The 19,074-nt window shown below is 36.8% G+C and overlaps 1 protein-coding gene across 3 annotated transcripts in view; it reads right to left on the reverse strand.

Moving 5' to 3' along the window:
* The window catches only part of TFEC (transcription factor EC), an 89,566-nt gene that overhangs the window by 14,859 nt on the left and 55,633 nt on the right, over window positions 1–19,074 (reverse strand). For 2 of the 3 annotated variants that reach the window (XM_048302611.1, XM_048302613.1), the window contains exons 4-5: window positions 1,469–1,583; window positions 543–599 (exon numbers count right to left, since the gene is read on the reverse strand). In XM_048302611.1, coding sequence (XP_048158568.1) covers window positions 543–599; window positions 1,469–1,583 — 172 coding nt within the window. The remainder of the gene's footprint in view (window positions 1–542; window positions 600–1,468; window positions 1,584–19,074) is intronic. The other variant, XM_048302612.1, reaches the window with a different exon arrangement.

The following is a 19,074-nucleotide window of genomic DNA, read 5'->3' on the forward strand; positions in this document are numbered from 1 at the left end:
TACAGGGCTTGTGTGGCAGAGTCCTGCACTGATCTCCTTTGGTGAGATACAATTTCCATAACTTTAAGAGCTAAACAACCACTTAGAAATTGTCTGATAGCATATGCATTCTTTTTTCCTTCCCCATCACCCATAAAGAAGTACAGCCTCTTGCTTGGGTGTTTCAATAAATACGGTGTGAAGACTGGATTTTCACTGTTGTTTTTCCTCATAATCTGCCTCCTTTCTTGTCTGCTTTGCACTGTAATTCTTAGAGAAAACATCAAGTAAAGTGTGCTACTGTAAAAAAAAATAGCAGGAGATGATATGGAAATAAATTAATTGCAATATGCAAAGTATTTTGAAAGACAAAAGTCAGTGACAGAAGTTGATTTCAAGAAAGAAAGCTTTGTGGTTGGCTGTGTTTGCAGTCTGAGTTCAATTTGATTAGCCTGCTAACATGCTGATCTAGAAGAAGAGCAGAGATGTGGTAGCTAATGTATAATGGTTTTGCATTCTCCATACATTCCATTTAATGAGATGGAAGATGAACATATACTTACTGAGATTGTGGTTATCCTTTTTTTGTCTCTCCTTTGCCATTGCTCTTGTATCTGCTTCTGACAGAAAGTAACATTTATTAAAATAGTCCTTAAAATGCAATTCCCATACTTCTTTCATCTTTTGAAAATGGCCTCGTATCCCAAAGACCAGACTTCCAGTACTTTTACTACATTACTATTTTTATTATTAAAGCAGATCATAGGCAAATCTATATTCTACCAGTACTAAATTTTTACCAAGTCTGGCAGGTTGCTTAAGATTTTTTTTATTGCACTTTTTTTTAAATTTAAGAATGTAGAAATGCTGTGGAGGGGTATTTTTTTCTCCAATTTCCTGTATTTTACATCAGGATAAAACTTACAATACACTAAGGTGAATATGGATTTTTTATATCCCATAATGCAAGAGTTAATCAGATTTGTAAGATATTGAATAAACTCACTGTTTCCTCTGAGCAACACTAATAAACTGTACATGATTTTTAGCATTCTTTGGATTAATTGAATGTAACTTTTAAAGTTCTTAATCCACTAATATAGCTTTACGTTGAATAGGCTTATTGTTAAGTTTTAAAAGAACTATTTGTTCTAACCTGGAACAAATTTAATGGATGATAATTTATTTATACTGTTGGCCAGGAGCCAATATTTAGAATAATATAATGTTTTCTAAAATACAAGGTTTTTTTAGAAACATGATGTTCATAAAAACAGGGGGCAAACATGGTTTCTGAATTGCTAAAGAGAAGTACAGAAAGAAAATATTTCTCCTTGATCTTTGTTCTTTTCCTTAAATGAAACTACAGACTGAAAATTCTCAGGAATTTAATTATGGACATCTTTTTCATGGATAAGATTTATTCAACTTTTAAGAGACCCACCATCACTTATGCAGTTATATGCCAAAAATCTCAGAGTTCTTTTACCTGTTAGCTCCCTTTTTACTGGTAGATTAGCTGGGCAAGAGGCATTTGTGAGACCCATATTAGCTGGTGCCATTCCCTGGTCACTGTTATATATATCCAAAATGCTGCTAGATAGCTTGAGGGGTAGGGAAGGAAAGAAGAATAAGAAAAAAAATTTAAAAAAGTTAAAGACTTCAAAGATCAAAAAAGCAAAACAACATGCATGCAAGGAGCAAACATCTTTGGATATGAGTCTGGTGTTCTTTAGGAGGAGTACACGTACATATAAAGGGAAAGTTTACTGTTACACAATATTAAGTAAAATTGAAAGCAAAGGGTCAGTGTCTGCCATTTTTCCACAGGTGCCGTTTGTGTGGGTTTCAGATCTACAGTGATGGCAAGATATGGGCCCCAGTTTCTATTTTCCAATTGCTTCTACAGCATATTTTCTAAATCCAGGGTTGCCATGACTGCACTTCAAATATTCATTAGGTTGAAAGCCGAAATAACCTCACTGATTTTGACCATACTCACCAGTACGTTTTTTAACCACAACTCTAAACTCTGAATTGGTACTTCCTATGGGGCCTGGTTTAGCAGTACAAAGATTCAGGGACCTAGTTACATGTAACAGTTAAAATTAGAGTGGACAGAATATCAGAGAAAATGCTTTGAGGAAAGGAACTGTATTGTTGTCAGGATAGACCAGATAACCTGATGGATTTAACATGCATAACATATAACCATGTATATCAGTATCCTTATTACCTTAAAAAATACCATATACTATTATTTAAATAAACCCATAGAATGCACCCAAAGAAAAGTAAGGCTAAAGTATGTGGATTTCAGGTAATTGCGCAAATATTACCTTTACTTGGACAACTTTACATTTATGAAATAACTGTAAAATATGTAAAAGTTTACTGAAGAACACTTCAGGCTTTGCTCAGTTTCTATGACCCTATGATCAGCCTTTCAGCACTGATCCTTTGCAGTAAGAGATAAACTTTTTTATCATGCATATAAAATTTGTACTAACATCTTTGGGGTTTTTTTTGTGGCCGGCACACAAGGACTCATAAACTGAGTTTGGGTCCACATGGCCAAAATAACAGAAAAAAAAAAAACCAAAAGAAATCAAAAGAAAAACACCAAAAACCCCAAAAGGATTAAAAAGTGGGTGAAAAAATGTGGATAAAACCCTGACCTGAGACAGAAAAGCATGAAGGGAAATTAGGAGTTATTTAAGAAAATTGTTTTTCATGGACAAGAAAATGTGTTTTTACAGATTTGCCCTGCACCTATGGGTCCTGAAACAACTCAGAATTTTCCAGGCAGGTCACCAAGACACCAACTGTTGGTCTGCTGGGAACCAGCTTTTTTCAGGCTCTTGTAATTTCTCTTTTTGTAGAGACTGTGAGCTTCACCACAAGTTACTTTGAATGGAGACAACTTTCCCAATTACTTGCTCAGTGTGAAATTGTTCCATGGCAGTGCTTCCTATATTTTATGTTAAATCTGAAAGTTTTAAATTGGTTTTATTTTTAAATAATGATTTTATTAAATTAACTAATAACTTTACTAGATCATCTGAGAAACTATTTTGAGTTAAATTCTCCCAGTTCTATTGCATACAGTGAAATGAAACAATCAGAATTCTTTTCGAACACACGTAAATAACATGTTCATCTTTAAAGTAGAGCTTTATTACTTAGGAAAACTGACAATTCTTGAATACCATTAGAAATCACAACACCAAGTCAGTTTTGAAAATCTGCTTACACATTTGATCTCTCAAGGAAAATACTTTTTAAAAGAATGTTTGGAATTCAAATGAGTATTACTCAGAACAAGCCATGTTTAATATGCAGGATTTGAATGCTAAGAGCATTCTCACGTTAAGTACCTTTGTTTCATTCGAGGGGTAAACTGACAAGTACTACAGAATTCACTGCAGTTTTACTTTTGCATTTTCTTTGTTCCAGTGATAGGATAACTACATTACAAGAGTGAACTCAGATTAGCTCTAGTCATATTTAATTACTTCCTACATTCATGTAAATGAATTTGGCTCATTGAAACTATATGAAAACAGAATGACATAAAAAATGAGAGTCAATGTGACTCCTACACTCCTACATGTCCAAGTTCCAGTGGACTTTGGTAAGGCTGTTATATGATTTAGGCTACTGTTTTTGTGAAATGCTAGGAGATAGTAATGACTAAAAATTATATAATCTAATAAATAATCTAATAAATGAGAAATACATATCTGGCATACTTTACATATTTCACACAGCTTTGTACATAAGTTCAATAATTTTCATGAAACTGGTGGCAATCTTCAATTTAGCAGATTGTCAATGCCATTAATGAAAAAAACAGGCTTGTAAACCACAGTTTGACACAAACATGAGATACTTAATTGATTACTTCTAAATTTCAAGCAGAAACTCACATTTATACTTGCAAGGTAGTTAAATTTCTATAGCCTATTCACAAAGGTGTGAATTTAAATGACAGTGTCCAAATCCAAGAGAAAAGTTCATGAATGGCCAATTTAGCTGGCAAGGAAAACATAATACCAATACACTTCAAAGTTCAAAACCATGTGATGGTTCAAAAGAGAATGAGTAAATTCAACTTAAAACCACAGGTAGACATTTCAGTTGAATCCAATAACACAGCTGGTGAAGGCAATTCTATGTAACTGCTGCCATTGTCCAGAGTGATAAGACTTCATGTACTTCCTTCCATCACTAGAACCACTGGGGCAGTGGCTGCAAGCATCTGTCCGTGATCTATATCTGACTACGTTAATACTTTCATCAAGCAGCAAAAGGTATGAAACATCACAGAATCATAGAATACCCTGAGTTGGAAGGGACAGACATGGATCATCAAAGTACAACTCCTGGCCCTGCACAGGACAATCCCAAGAATCACACCATGTGCCCAAGAGCATTTTCCAAACACTTCTTGAACCCTGGCAGGCTTGATGCTTTGACCACTTCCCTGGGAGCCTGTTCCAGTGACCAACTCTGGGTGAAGAATCATTTCCTGATATCCAACCTAAACCTCCCCTGACAACTTCAGGCCATTCCCTTGCGTCTTGCCACTGGTCACCACAGAGAAGAGATCAGTGTGTGCCCCTCTTCTTCCCCTCATAAGGGAATTGTAGACTGTGATGAGCCTCCCCCCTGCCCCCAGTCTGAACTGACTAAGTGACCTCAGTCACTTCTCATATGGCTTCCCTTCTGGAGTCTTCACCATCTCTGGGGCCCTCCTTTGGACACTCTCTTGTAGCTTTATATCTTCCCAAACCTGACCAGAATATTCACGGTGAGGCCACCCCAATGCAGAGCAGAGAGGAACAATCCCCTCCCTTGCCTGGCTGGTGATGCTGGGCCAATCCCCCAGGAGAGGGGTGGCCCTCCTGGCTGCCAGGGCACTGATGACTCATATTTAACTTGCCATAGACCAGGACTCCAAGGTCCCCTTCTGTGGTGCTGCTTTCCAGCATCTCATTCACAGTCGGTCTGTACATTCACGACTGCCCCATCCAGGTGAAGAATCCAAGACTTGTCTTTGTTAAACTTCATTCAGTTTAACAAAGTGACTGTCCAGCCCTCTAAATTGTCTAATTCTCTTTGCAGAGCCTCTCTGTCAAATGTCCCATATCATCTTTGTTTCTTGCAGATGCTTTCCAGCATTCTTCCCCTTGTCATTTCACATTTTTTATCAGCCAAAAGGAAAAGAGGATCACCTGTTCATCATATGGAGATGATGAAAATCAAGCCCAAACCCAAGTCATTTAACTACTGATGACTACAATCCTATCATCTGACTAATTAGAAGGATTCACATAAACACTACTCCAGAAGGGATGGGCAGGGAAGAAGAGACAGTGGGGTAGCTCTGTATTTTAGAAAGTGTTTTGATTGTCTAGAGCTTAATGATGGTGATGATAAGGTTGAGTGTTTATGGGTAAGAATAAGGGAGAAGGCCAGCGAGGCAGTTCTCGTAGTAGGACTTTTTATAGACCACCCAACCAGGATGAAGAGGCAACTGAAATATCCTACAAGCAAGCAGCTGAGAGAAATCTTGCAACTGCTGTGCGAAAAGATGAGCCAGTGAGGAAGACTGGCCTGGCTGAACAGAGAGCTTTGGCTGGAACTGAGGGAAAAAAGGACGGTACAAGTAGAGCCAGGCAATTTAAGAGGACACCAATGATGCTGTGAGATTATCCAGGGAGAAAATTAGAAGGGTCCAAACATAGTTAGAACTTTTTCTAGCCGCTGCTGTAAAAGACAATGAAAAGTGTTTCTATAAATAAATCAGCAACAAAAGGAGGGATAAGGAGCATCTCCATGTTTGTACTGGATGTGGGAGAAAACACAGTGACAAAGGATGAGGAAAAAGGCCTAAGTATATAATGCCCTCTTTATCTCAGTCTTTAATAGTAATACTACTTGTTCTTTGGGTGCCCAGTCACCTGACCAGGGAGACAGAGCAGAATGAAGACCTCACAAGGGAAATGGTCAGTGGCCTGCTATACCACTCAGACACACACAGGTTCATGAGGCCAGATGGGACACACCTGAGGGCCCTGAGGGAGCTGGCAGAAGAGCTCACTGAGTCACCTTTAGTCATTTACCAGAAGTCCTGACTAACTGTGAGGGTCACAGTTGACTGGAGCAAATGTGATGCCTGTCTACAAGATGGGCCAGAAGGAGGATGGAGGAACTACAGGCCTGTCATCTTGACCCCTTGACAAGAAATGTTACAGAAAGTTAGTGCCAATTGCACTATCAACTGTCTCTTTCTTCTGTAAATTTAGTACAAATCTCAGTTATATGTCAATGGCCACTATGACAGATAAGTGTCTTTGTGGATACGGCCACTGGTGGTCTCCGTTTGACACACTGTCTTCTTTCCCAGTTAGTCAGCATAAAAAATCTGCTATGAATTAGTGTGCAAGGAATAATTTTCAGTGTCAGGATTCAGGATCAGGAGAAGAAATAGAGCATGATTAATCTGACCTCTTTTGGACACTTAGAATGAACTGAATAATCTCTGTTTCTTACTCTTGACTCTGTAGAAAGTTTGGGGTGAATGTTGCAGGGCTCCCATGTGTGCCTTCTCAGGAAACCTCACTGGGCTCCTCATGCGAAAATTTTCAAATAAACTCTTATTTTAAAAATCATGTAAGAAGGACTTCCTTTAAAATTAATCATATTTCTGATTACCAGGGAGTTTTTAAAAATACAGTCAAAAATATATCAAAGTATTTTGTTGAAACTCTCTACCTGAATTTGATCTGCATTGATATCAAGCATAGAAAATCCCAAGGAATTTCCTTGCTAACGTTGCTGAACACTAAGAGCCGTCTTAGAGTAGAAATTGGCCGATTTTGATACAACATGAGGAAACATACTATTTTTGTCTGACAAAGAAGGAAGTCCTTTTAGAAATGTAGACATTTGTAAGTAACTAATTTTCAAATTATAAAATCAAAATATGTAGCACAATATATTATAGGAATTGTGAGTAAAAATACATGTAGCTGTTTGCATGTGTACCAAAACTCCATACATCATAATGCGATTTATTGTTTATAGTGCCATTTAAGCAGGGAAAGTTTTTGCAGTACTGAGGCTTCAAATACCTTCCAGTCTTACATAAAAGGATATACATATATATATATATACACACACACACATAATTCCACAAAAATTCAATGCAATGTTACTAAATGTACAAATCATTTAAAGTGGCACAATTATACAATATGCTTGCAATGATGATCTTACAATTCTATAGCATTGTGAAACCTGATGAATCCCAAAGCACTTTAAAATTCCAGCTGATTCCACCATATGAAAAGCATGTTCCTGCTTTCAGTTTAGATGTGGAAACAGAGATATTTGGATATGAAAATTCCCAGCCATCAGGAAATCATTTGTCCTGCAGGTATCATGAGCTATGTTGGTTCACACCTGTGCTGTTCTGAGAAGTTCTGGTAAGTCATATAATTTCCAAACCTTATATTCATGATACTTATATTTACATATATGTATCTGAGAATTTAGATGCAAGCAGCTCATCAGGAATGAGAACGCAAATATTAAAAGTAGCAGAATATAATACACCATCTTTCCTACTTCTGAAATACAGACAGCTTTGGACAAACTATCAACAACCTTTAGCACAGCAAATGGTTAATTGGGAATAACCAGTGACAATGTGGTACAGGAAGAGAATAATACAATATCTAATTAAAACTGCAAGGAGCATTAAAGAAAGCAGACTGTAATTAACAAAGTTAGCATTTGGCAAGGACACTGGGGTTAACATTCTTCCTTTTGTATAAAGTGTCATGGGATCTTCAATGCCTGTGTGCAAAGACTGGAACATGAGAATTTCCATTCATGGGGCTCAGTCCTGAAAGATACTCAGCTTTGAAGCTTAGACCAATTATAAAAGCAAACTTCAGCTGTACTACCTGAGTGAATACACCTCACAAGAGCCTGTGACCTTGTGCTTGCTGACAGTGTCCAAGGGAAGTACTATGGAGGTCTCATCTGGAGAAGATTTTTATGTTCGATGCTTGGGTCTGAACTGCTATGCAGGCAGGACTGTGTAGCAAACACTAAGAGTTTGTTAACAGCATGGATGACTAACAATGGACAGCTGTGATCACAATTTGCAGTCTCTAATAACAAGTTTGGGGTTTTTTTAAAGGAAAACATTATATGAAAGACATTGTCTTATGAAAGTAAATTATGTGGTATTCCAAATCCTATAGCACGATAGTTATTGGTAAATACCATGTAATTTTAAGGGAGACTTAAACCAATAGCATTTCCATATCCTCCAAGAGAAGGACTCTGAATGCAGTAATAAAATATATGAATACAGATTGTCCATGCCTGTTCACTTGTAGTTCTATGTCACAACAGTGTTCATTTGTATGATCACATATTATTTAAGTATTTTTCCATTTTGGCTAATCTTTGCATGATGTGTTTGCCCTACAGCAACAGTCTGTAAGGATCATGGTTGTATCACAATCAGTGTTGCGCAGTTAGAAAATAACAGCCAAAACCTTTTCTAAAGTCAGCTAGAATTTTCTTAATTTAAGAATCCTGCTGAATATGATAAGGCCCAGTCTGGACTAGAAAGCATTTCCTGGACATCAAGTTCATTTAACATATCATTACATAATCTGGTTCATAAGCCAGTAATGCTCTGTCTAAAATCAGTTAGGTTTCACATCTCCAAGATTTTTATTTGGAGTATGCTAAAAAAGCTGAATGATTGCAAATTATTGTCAAACAAGCATATCTTTAATTTCCATTTGTAGACAAATTTTATTTTGCTTTGTGTTCCTTTAACACATATAGTTTATTGTTCAACTTCCCCAGGTGACTACTGGGAGTGAATTTAGCTCCCTTAAGACTTTGCTTTGCTAAATTGAACGGGCCATGCTTCTTTAGACAGACTTCCCATGCTATGATAAGTTCTAACAAGCCCCTCTGTACCTTCCCTGCTTTGGTTTAGCTTTCCTGAAGGGAGGAGACCTTTTTTTGCCTACAGCATTCAAGGAGTTCTGCACCCAGTGAATCCCATGCTGGATATTTCCTCATGTCTCTTGGAAACCAGTCTCATGATGGATACTAAGACCATATTTATCTCCTTTATGCAGTCCCATCATTTTGATGGCTTATAGTTATCCTCTGAACAACTAATGTAACCAGATCTTTTTCTGTCATCTCCAGTTAATGAGCTCCCAGCTTACAGCAGACATTCCTGTTATTAGTATTTAAATGAATGGCCTTCTTCTCAGTACTATTACATTCCTTCCATTTAGACTATTCTGTCATCACAGTCATATAATTCTTCCTCTATGATATCCTCATCCTTCTTTGTACTGGCAATACTTTTTACTTCTTCTACCTCAGTAAATTTCATCAGCATAAATGTATTTTTTGTAGCAAGAACACTAATGAAAATATTAAGTAAACTGAGATCAAGGATTGGTTATTGGTGCACTTCATTAACATATTTTATTTTAAAAAAAACAAATTTTATAGTCTCTTTAGCTTGCTCCTTAGGCTGAAAGGAACTCTGTTCTGTTACTTTCTAGATAACCTGTATTGCATTTTACTACTAAGTGTTCATACACAAGGTTGTAAACAGCTCTTCATACATCCAAAGGATGTCACTACTCAAGGATGATGGAGAGTGTGTGTATATCATTGAAGAGCAGACACCTGACATGTTCTAGTTGTCTAAAATGGCTAAACCCTAGGATATCAAGAGCTCTTCATCAGAGTTATATGGACTGTCCTGATAGGCCAAAAAAGTTCATCAGCTACCCTGCTTTCCCTTGAAGAACCTGCAAACAGACAACAGGAAAGACTGTCCTGCAAGCCAGCTACCATTTCTCCCAGGGACTTACTTCCTTACAGTTACATTGACAAGCCCAAGTGTGTGATTAGAAGGGTCAAGATGTCCCCAGAAAAGACAGAGGTCAGGACCAGACTTCCTCCACCAGACATCTTCATTCTGCCCAGATCAGAAGTGCTCATGAAAAGAGGCAAGTGGGAAGTAAGTTGCAGGAATAGTCCTGCTAGCAGAAACTTCCTTCCCTACCCTCTTTTCCAAGGTTAATAACTGCAGACATACAACCCAACCAAGTGTGCCTGTTTCCTGCAGTAACAACGTATGGCACGCTTCCACAGCAGCTGCTGTGCAGTACAGACCATTCTGAGGATCGCTGACCCTATTACACATGGTCAGGTTGCCTGTACTGCACCTGCAGCCTTGGAAAACTTAACAGGGAGCCACAACACTTGTGGCTTTACTTGTCACAAGAAGAGAGAGACTGTGTAGCTGCCTAACCTGAAAGGTTGGGTACTGCATCTGCAAGAGAAAATTTCTTTTGGTGCTTGTTAAAAATTGGTACTTGCTCAGACAGCATCTAAGACAAAAGATTTGTGCAATATTTTATCATTTCCCACCCCTAAATATATCCCGCTTAAATCACGTTTTCACGAGCTTAATTGATAGCATCACTTCAGAAAACAGTTTTGTAAAATGAGGTTACTTCGCCTTCTTAGCCGCGAAAAAGTTTTAGAACCCATCTATTTCAAGGTGGTTCTTGCTTATTCATTTTAATTAAAAAGAAAAAGAGAAAGAAAAAAAGAAAAAGAAAAAAAAAAAAGAAAAGGAAAAAGAAAAAGAAAAAAAGAAAAAAACAAAAGTAGGAATTTTGCAAAAATTTTAAGTTGTCATCCCATATATGCATCCCAAATATAACAATCTCATTATGGAATTGTGTCCACAGTTCATTTTGCATATCAAGTAAGAGTTTATATTTGTGTTACTGGGGTACACAACCCAGTTGAAAACATAGTTAATTGCTTGTCGTGCCTTTACAATTTATTCATGACAGGTTGACTTTTTCTCAATCCTTTACATTCACAGATTGACATCAAAATGTGCACTGAATTTGGCCAAATAATGAGTTGATCAATAAATGCATATTAACACATATTAACAAATCCTTTTGCTAAATAACAATGCCTGGTATAATGGGTGTTTCCAGGTTTTGACAAGGGGAAAACTGGGCCAATTCTCGTATCTTCAATGTGTGTTTCAATAAATTTTGACTTTTCATCTTTTCAAATTTCTTGCAGACGGGATGCACAATCTTGTCAATACAAGCACTGTGCTGAAAGACTAGGCCTCAGCTTTCTTTTTCAGTTGCTATCCTGCTTGAAGAAAGTTGAACATAAGCTGTGTTATCCTTTTTATTTGTAAGGATGTGTTTGCACTATCAATTGCCAAAGAAGTTGTAGTGTACTGTTTTCAGAATCTACAAGATCCCATTTACAGCTAAATTTTCTTGGTCCTTTTTTAATTGCAATACAAAATACTTGTATTTGAGTACATAAAGTCAGCAATAACAATTCAAAAATGTTCCAGTTTATCTTTTTATTGTGTAGAGACTAGCAGAAAATACTATCCTTCTCAGTTTTGTTTTCATCTGAACAAATTGTATCTCCTTCTATATTTATCTTTAACATGTTTCATAATTACACAATCCTCAACCAGGGACTTAATGTTCAGATGTCTTATATTACATATTATATATTATGCATGAAAACTGGTTCATTTTTTATCTTCCAATAATGATCATAAAGCTGGTTCATTATTCATCAGAGAAAAATGAACTCTCTTCATATTCCAGTCATAGTACATTTCTGCCCTGATCATATACATAGAAGTCCATTGTCTAGATAAATGTCTGATCAAATATGACCAAGCAAAGGAATTTTCTGGAGAATCAACCTTTTGCAAGAGGTATACACTCTTTCAATTACCATCTTTTAATTGTATATTTTTAGCTATTCTTGTCTTTGCTGGTCACAAAATTAACATAACAGACACAGTCCAGAAGTGGAGCAATGCTCTGATAATGTCATCATCCAACTTGGAGCCAGAAATCAAGTCATGAGGGTACTGCCCACTAAACCCCAGGTTCTGAAACCCAAAGATGCCAATTAAATGACATACCTGTTAGCTATTTTACTATTATTTCACTAGTAACACCAGTTAATGTACTAATGCCTGGTTCTGCCTTATTCAATTTTGTTGGATAGCGCATGTCAATACATATATCAAATCATTCAAATTCTTCCTCTGAAAACAATGACCAAATGTCAGCACAAAAAAAAGTAAAAAATTGAGCCTGAGGAAGAAGTGAAAACCACATTTATTTATGTCATATACTCTATATATTATATGCTTTATATCATGTCCTCTTAGATTTCATCTAACACCTAAATCTCTGAACATATTACAGTAAGGCTTCTGTGTTCTAGTGTGTTCATATGGATGTACCATGCAGAATTTAATTTTGGTTGAAAATTCTTCCTGTAGTGTTTGATTTCAGATATATTCACAAATGTTTATTTCTAGTGTGAATATAAATATGTATATATATAAATGTAAATATAGTGTAAATAGCTACTTCATAAACTACTTTACACATATATTAAAGGTCATGGAAGGCCTAAGCTGATGGAGAAGGAAGTGCTAAGAAAATCAGTCGTACTTTCAGAAGTTTATTTCTCAAAATGTACTTCAAGAAATCTTTGTGTTTTTCACAAGCTAGTTTTGTCTTGCAATAAAAAGCTTGACTGCTCCTGCAGAACAAAGTGGCCACTGTTGTCGCCTCCAAGCTCACAAGTCTTTTATTCAACCTATGTAAATGCCTTTGATGGAAATTCATAAAGTTTCTCTCAAGAAGGGATCATAACCTATATGCTGCAGACAGCAGTGAGTTTAGCATAATCTTCTTTATGACCTGTCATGTCCTAAGGACTTCAAGCCTTGCATTGCTGTATACAGACAACAACACAAGATGCAGCAGAGGCTTTGGGATACAATAGAATCTTCTTGGTGGCCCCAAACAGCAGGAGTTTTCTGGAAGATCCTGCTGCACATGGGTTTGGAATTAATAAGGAATGAACATTAAGACAATTAGAAGTTTGTTTTAACTATCCTTTTCTCTTACTTCTGTTAAACAAATGTTAAGGTCTGAGATAAAGACCAGGTTTTTAAAAGGTACTTGGATACAAACAACTGTATATTTTAGAACAATACTTTCATTTATGTCTATTTACCTTTTAGAAAGAGAAAACCAAAGAGAAAAAAAAAATTTTTCTCTTAATTTCAGAGTTATGGAAACTTTACTACAGTTGCATGAAGGTTGAATCTTTTCATTCCCTTTAAGCCAGAGAGTTCTGCCCCCAAAATAGAGAAGGATTAGTAAACACTTGTCTGTTAGCATGCTAGAGACAGAGCTGAAATTGTTGGTCATTTTGCACAGCTTTTGAATGCTGCAGCTAAGTAAAAACAGACCACAGTTCTTCTCCTGACCCAAAGTAATGTGTGCTCTATTCTATGAAGACCTTTGCTACAGCATGAGGTAAATTGTGCAGGCAAGAAAGCTGTACACTGCCCATTTCCACCTCAAACTTCTAAATTGCGTGAAATACCAAAAGAAAACCTTCATCTGACATTTGTATGACATTCAAAACAGCAGTGGCAGTAATAACAAAAGATACTTCCAGCTGCAGGAAACAGGCCTGAGGAGTTCTGCATTTGTGCTTTTCATAGTTAGTTTTTGCAACTGAAGCAACTGAGAAACACAATTTCCTACCTAACACTTTTATAGTATTGAAAAAAGACAAAGAAAATGTTTTCTCACCAGTTTCATTTTTGAGGTGTCTATTATTTCCTCAATAGCTACCGACTGTTCCTTCTCCTTCATTTTTCTTGTTAAACTTGTAAATGATACTAGAGAGCGCTAGACAGAAGTTTATATACTTAGATGAACTTTGATTCTTCCTTGGACTTTAAGACTAATCTAGTGTAGAATGTGATTGACAAAGCATTTTCATTGATGTTATGCAGCCTTTTCAAGTTAGCCAACCTAAGCAAATGAGGTTGTTAATGTTTACTCTGGCCCTTTCTCTAAAATGGTTTTGAACTTTAGCAGATTTTATCAGCTTACAAGGGTTGCCAAATTACATCAGTATTCACTAAATAAAAAATACTCATGATTATGCAGTAGGGGGCTGCCTAGATCAGCAATGCTATATTCACCTCTAATGGAAAGCCGGGTTTACTTCATGATTGAATAACTGCAGCAATTATTGAATAAAATACTTTGGAGCATATCTACTTGAATTTCTTCCTTCTGTATGATTTCTGAGAATGGGACAGACAGCAGGTTTTGTAATCCATCCAGATGGTCACCATCAATATTTAACAAATAATTAATACAAATACGAATTATTAATGTCATGATGAGAAACTGTGACCTCAAAGACCTTGTAATAGGAGAGAGACTTTGCAGACAGAGTGAACTATGCTTTTACCAATAAATAGTGTCTCCATAAAATCAAATGCAGAGTTAACAGATGTAGTCAGAACTTTATACCAGCTGTAGTTAATAGAATCATAAAAATTAAAGAAGGAAAACATCTATCTGTCCTGTCCTGATCTAACTTCTACTCCATACCTCTCCATACTCCATACAAGATTTTTTTCAAATGCCAAAGGAGCAAAACAAATACAAGCGAGCCATGCAGCAACTGAGGATTTTCTCCACAAGCTCTTTTCCTGCAAGAGTGGCAGAAGTGAAGGAATCCCACTGACCTGACTCCCAAGCAGACTGGATATAGACAGTAGCTCCCAATCTTAGTGAAATAGTGAAATATGAATACATGAAATGAAGTCATGAAAGGAAAGGAGTGAAGCCTCAGAAGATCCCCCAAGAGGTGCCATTGCAAGGCATCACCTTTGCAGAGTATTTCCACCTTTCCCCTGTCCAGCTTTCAGCATGCCCAGGTGCTTTTGCTTCCCTTCTCTGTTAGTGGTTTAAATCTTCTTTTCCCAACATTCTTGCTGCTAAGCTACTTCAAGGGGATAGTTAAAGAAAACATTTCCTAAATATTACAAATAAATCATAGTATCATAGAATGTTGAGAGGTGAGTATGGCCCTTAAAGACCATATAGTCCCAACCCTCCCTGCCATAGGCAGGGACACCTCTCACTAGATCAGATTGCTCAAGGCCTTAATCAGTCTGGCCTTGAACAATGCTGGGGTTGGGGCATTCACAACCTCCCTGGGCAATCTGAGCCAGTGTCTCACCACCCTCACAGCAAAGAATTTCTTCCTACATGAACATGGAAACCTTTTTTTCTTGGTTTTATTTGCTACTGGACATGGAAAAAAATTCAGCAAAAAGGCTTTCCATGAAGAAGGTTTCAATTTTCTTCCAAGCAATCTGAAAGGAACTGCTCCATTTAGTTTATTCATTCAGTATTGACTACTCCAGCAACATGGAGCTGAACTGATCCAACATACAAGCAGTTGGGCCTCTCCTGGTGACTTTTTGAAATCCAATTTCATGGTAGTGCTCTGCCTGAAGCACTTCTCTGCAACTACTTCTTAGCTCTCATTGCCAGCCATCTAACTGCTACAGAGCCTCTGTCCCCAGGCTTCTTCAATAATAGTGCTGAAAGCTCATGTTTTCTTGTGCACCAGAAAAAAAAGACAACTTAGAATCCTTGAAAATGTTCACAAGATTAAATTATTTTTCTTGCTGGTCCCACCCAGGTCTGTGCAAGAGAGGCCCATGCCATTGCAGAACATTAATTTCCTCTCACTTCATTCTCATTCCAAGCCAGTCAATCTCCTAATGCTTTTGACATAAGTTTTAGTGGACTGCATATCAAGTAGAGAATATTATCACAGTTGTACAGTGATTATCTGGACTGCAACAGTTATTTCTGAATGAAGGTACTGGTAAATTTCCAGCTGCTTTCATACAGATCTCCACTGTGATTGCTCGATTACTGGGTTTACTGGTGAGTCTTAGAGCTGTATACGTATAATAACAAAACATTTAGTATTAAGAAGTGGTTCACAAGATCACACACTGTTAAATCCCACCCCGAAAAGCACAGAGATCCTATTTTTTAACTCTGCTTTTTCCTGTGTCTCTTCACTGTGACTAATGCCCTCCACATCTGTTTTAATACAACGTTCCTTAAATTTCTCTTTTTCAGATATTAAAAGCAATGTAGAGCACAGATTTTACTACCTGCCCTAAACTTTTAATGATGGTGCAATATTTGCTTTGTATTAACAGATGTAAACATCTACACTTCCTGTGTTCTGAACATTTGGAAGTATTAATATACTTTAAATTCACTACAGAATGTTAAATAGACTGTAAGGATTTTGATTAAGAATGAACTTTTGATTAAAAGTATTTACTTTTCAAATGCCTTCCAACATATCTGACCTACATGACAGTAGTTCACTTCTAAAACTCACTCATATTATTTGTTTCATTTTTTTTAATGATTTCTGTATGGTCAGGAACAAACCTGTTGCTCCTAATATGATAGTCAGAGAAAAAAATATTTTCTTATAATAAATAAATACACTGCTGTCTGTTAATAAGATTTTCATAAAACTAAATTATTACAACAAGAAAAAATTACTTTAAATTGGTGTCATCTTCAAGGGTCTTTTTAAATTAAATCTTACCTTCTCCATGATGAACAAACAGTTGTCATTAAATGATAGTTCATAAGAGTAGTTATGGTTTTATTTCAGCTATGTTTTATGAACAAAGATATTATTTGGTTTGGAAATACTTTCCGAAGAATCAAGACCTTTTGCATGTATGGAGCACCTAATCTTACATTTTAACTGAACTTTAAAAAAATTGTTGTAAAATGTAGGTCTCTGCCATAGGGTACTCTGAAGAGCAATAGAAACACAGTCAGAAAATTCCCTACTTTGAGCAATTCTTAAGTGACCACCCAAAACCAGACAGTTTCATGAAGTTATAAATTTGGATCCAAACACAGTAAAAGCCAGATAATCCACTCTTCAGAAGCTGTAATTATTTAAATGAGAGATGGAGGAATGTTCTTCTTTTCACTTCTCTGATTCTACTAATACATAACTGTAATTCAGTAATTCAGGGTGAGATAATGAGCCTTTGAGCAATTATTCACGAGTGGTCTCACAGAATTCAATGTCTTCATTTAATGTGCCATTAAAATGGTACATGGGTGCATTTGACTAATGCAAACTAATGCATCATACAACAGGTTACACTGTAAAAAGTGGAAAAATTACTCAGTCACTATCCATTGAGAACACTGAGACAGGAAAGTGGCATCATGAATTTGTTTTTTTTTAAGAAAAGATTTTGCTGAAAAAACACCCGAGCCTTTTACCACATTCTGAAAACCAAGTCAGCCCATTTCTGAATTTCAGAGAAACTACTCTGCCCAGTTTGCAAAATCAAGACAATCCCAAGTAAGGAAATTCTAAGAAGAAATTCTAGAAATACTTAAGCATTATGCTGGAGAAATTTAACGAAAAAACAAATGCCAAATCAGCCAGATACAGAGGCAACTCAGTCTCCCCTGAAATCTCACTTACTCCATGCTCATGTCAGCCACCACATTAAGGCATCTTGTGCAGAAGTACATCAGAGCTACAATGGGTCCTTGCTGAAGTACAGCACAAACCCAGCACATCTTCTTGGGGAAATTAGATATGCTCCCATTGCTGATTGTGTCTCCTAGCCCAGTACTCTTTTAATGCATACATTTTTAGCCCAGATAACAAAATTTCATTATTCTTATTGTGATAATGAAAAGCTGGATATAAAAATATTATTTCTACCTGTCTCTCTATCTTTCTCTATTGAACAGCTTATGACCAAAATTTTGCTGCCAGATTTAGGATGTTGCCTGAAAGATGGCATAAAACCAAGTGGCATGAGCTAAATGCCTGACATCATCTCCATATGCCTAATTCTTTTGTATATTTTTAGAGGACATGATGCTAAAAGAGAGATAAAAGAAGCAAAGGCACTGCTCAATTTCCTCATACTGATGCAGTTTGCAAGCCTTGTTGAAGACAGGCTTTATTTTGCCATAGTATTGAACAGAGAGATTGGAAAATGCATGCTATTCCCAGGCTTACCTAGCAGTCTGCTGATTTCCTCAGCACAAATGAAAATCCAAATACCATTACTTGTCCCAGAGGCACTTCAGGAGTCCCAAAACTTTGCAAGTACGATACCAGCAAGGCCTAAAAGACACTGCATATTTTCTTCCTCATCAAGAGTAGGGTATTCAATAAATTTTAGAGAGAAATGTCCTTCATGGCTGAAGATAAAGGCTAATGAACCTGGAATTAGCATAGATTAACATCATCCAGTTTTAAAAGGTTTTGAGGGAGTATGACTTCAACCCAAACCCAGAATTCATACCACTCATCACCATCCCACAGTATCATACCTGACAGAATCCTCCCCTGCCTTACTTTAATTTGAGCCAAAATATTAATTCACTCCCTGGGGACCACTCCTTTGCTATGTTCTCTACTGAGATATGCATAAATCAGTCCAGCTGCATCAGTTTTGTAGTTGGCATGCAAACTTCAGGTGTTCGTGGAAATGTTAATTGGCATTAATGCTGGACTCTATAGTGGGCAACATAGAAGAGTAGAGATTTTGTCTCCTAAGGTATTTTTGTAGCCAGTGAAGTTCTGCAAGTCAGAAAAAGATGTTCCTCCAGAGGGCGATTAAGAGCAAGCACCTGACTGTATTCCGAAGTGAACTTGGTAGATTGTCAAAGCCTGTGAAAATCCTTCTGCCTTCATCAGGGTGAAATTCCCCTTTACTGGTGTACAGTTTAAAGCCCTGAGGACAAACAGTTCCCTACATAAGCTAGGGTAGAGAGGACAACATACATCCTTCTGTAAAGTGCATTACAGTTATTGATAGGTATTACTTTCATAAATAATAATGCTCTGTATGTTGTTGTGTCCAGAAAAGAGTCATCCTTCCTCTTCAAATATGTAACATATATGGAAACATAAATAGACTTTGTTAGTCCTCTCACATTTCTTCGCAGACACATCATAAAATTGAAGTTTGTTACATTAATTCCCGTGAAGAAATCACATTTCTCTTGTTTTTCCTTGACAAATTATTCAACTAAATGC

Source organism: Corvus hawaiiensis, chromosome 4 (assembly GCF_020740725.1).
Source record: "Corvus hawaiiensis isolate bCorHaw1 chromosome 4, bCorHaw1.pri.cur, whole genome shotgun sequence".
NCBI classification, from domain to species: Eukaryota; Metazoa; Chordata; class Aves; order Passeriformes; family Corvidae; genus Corvus; species Corvus hawaiiensis.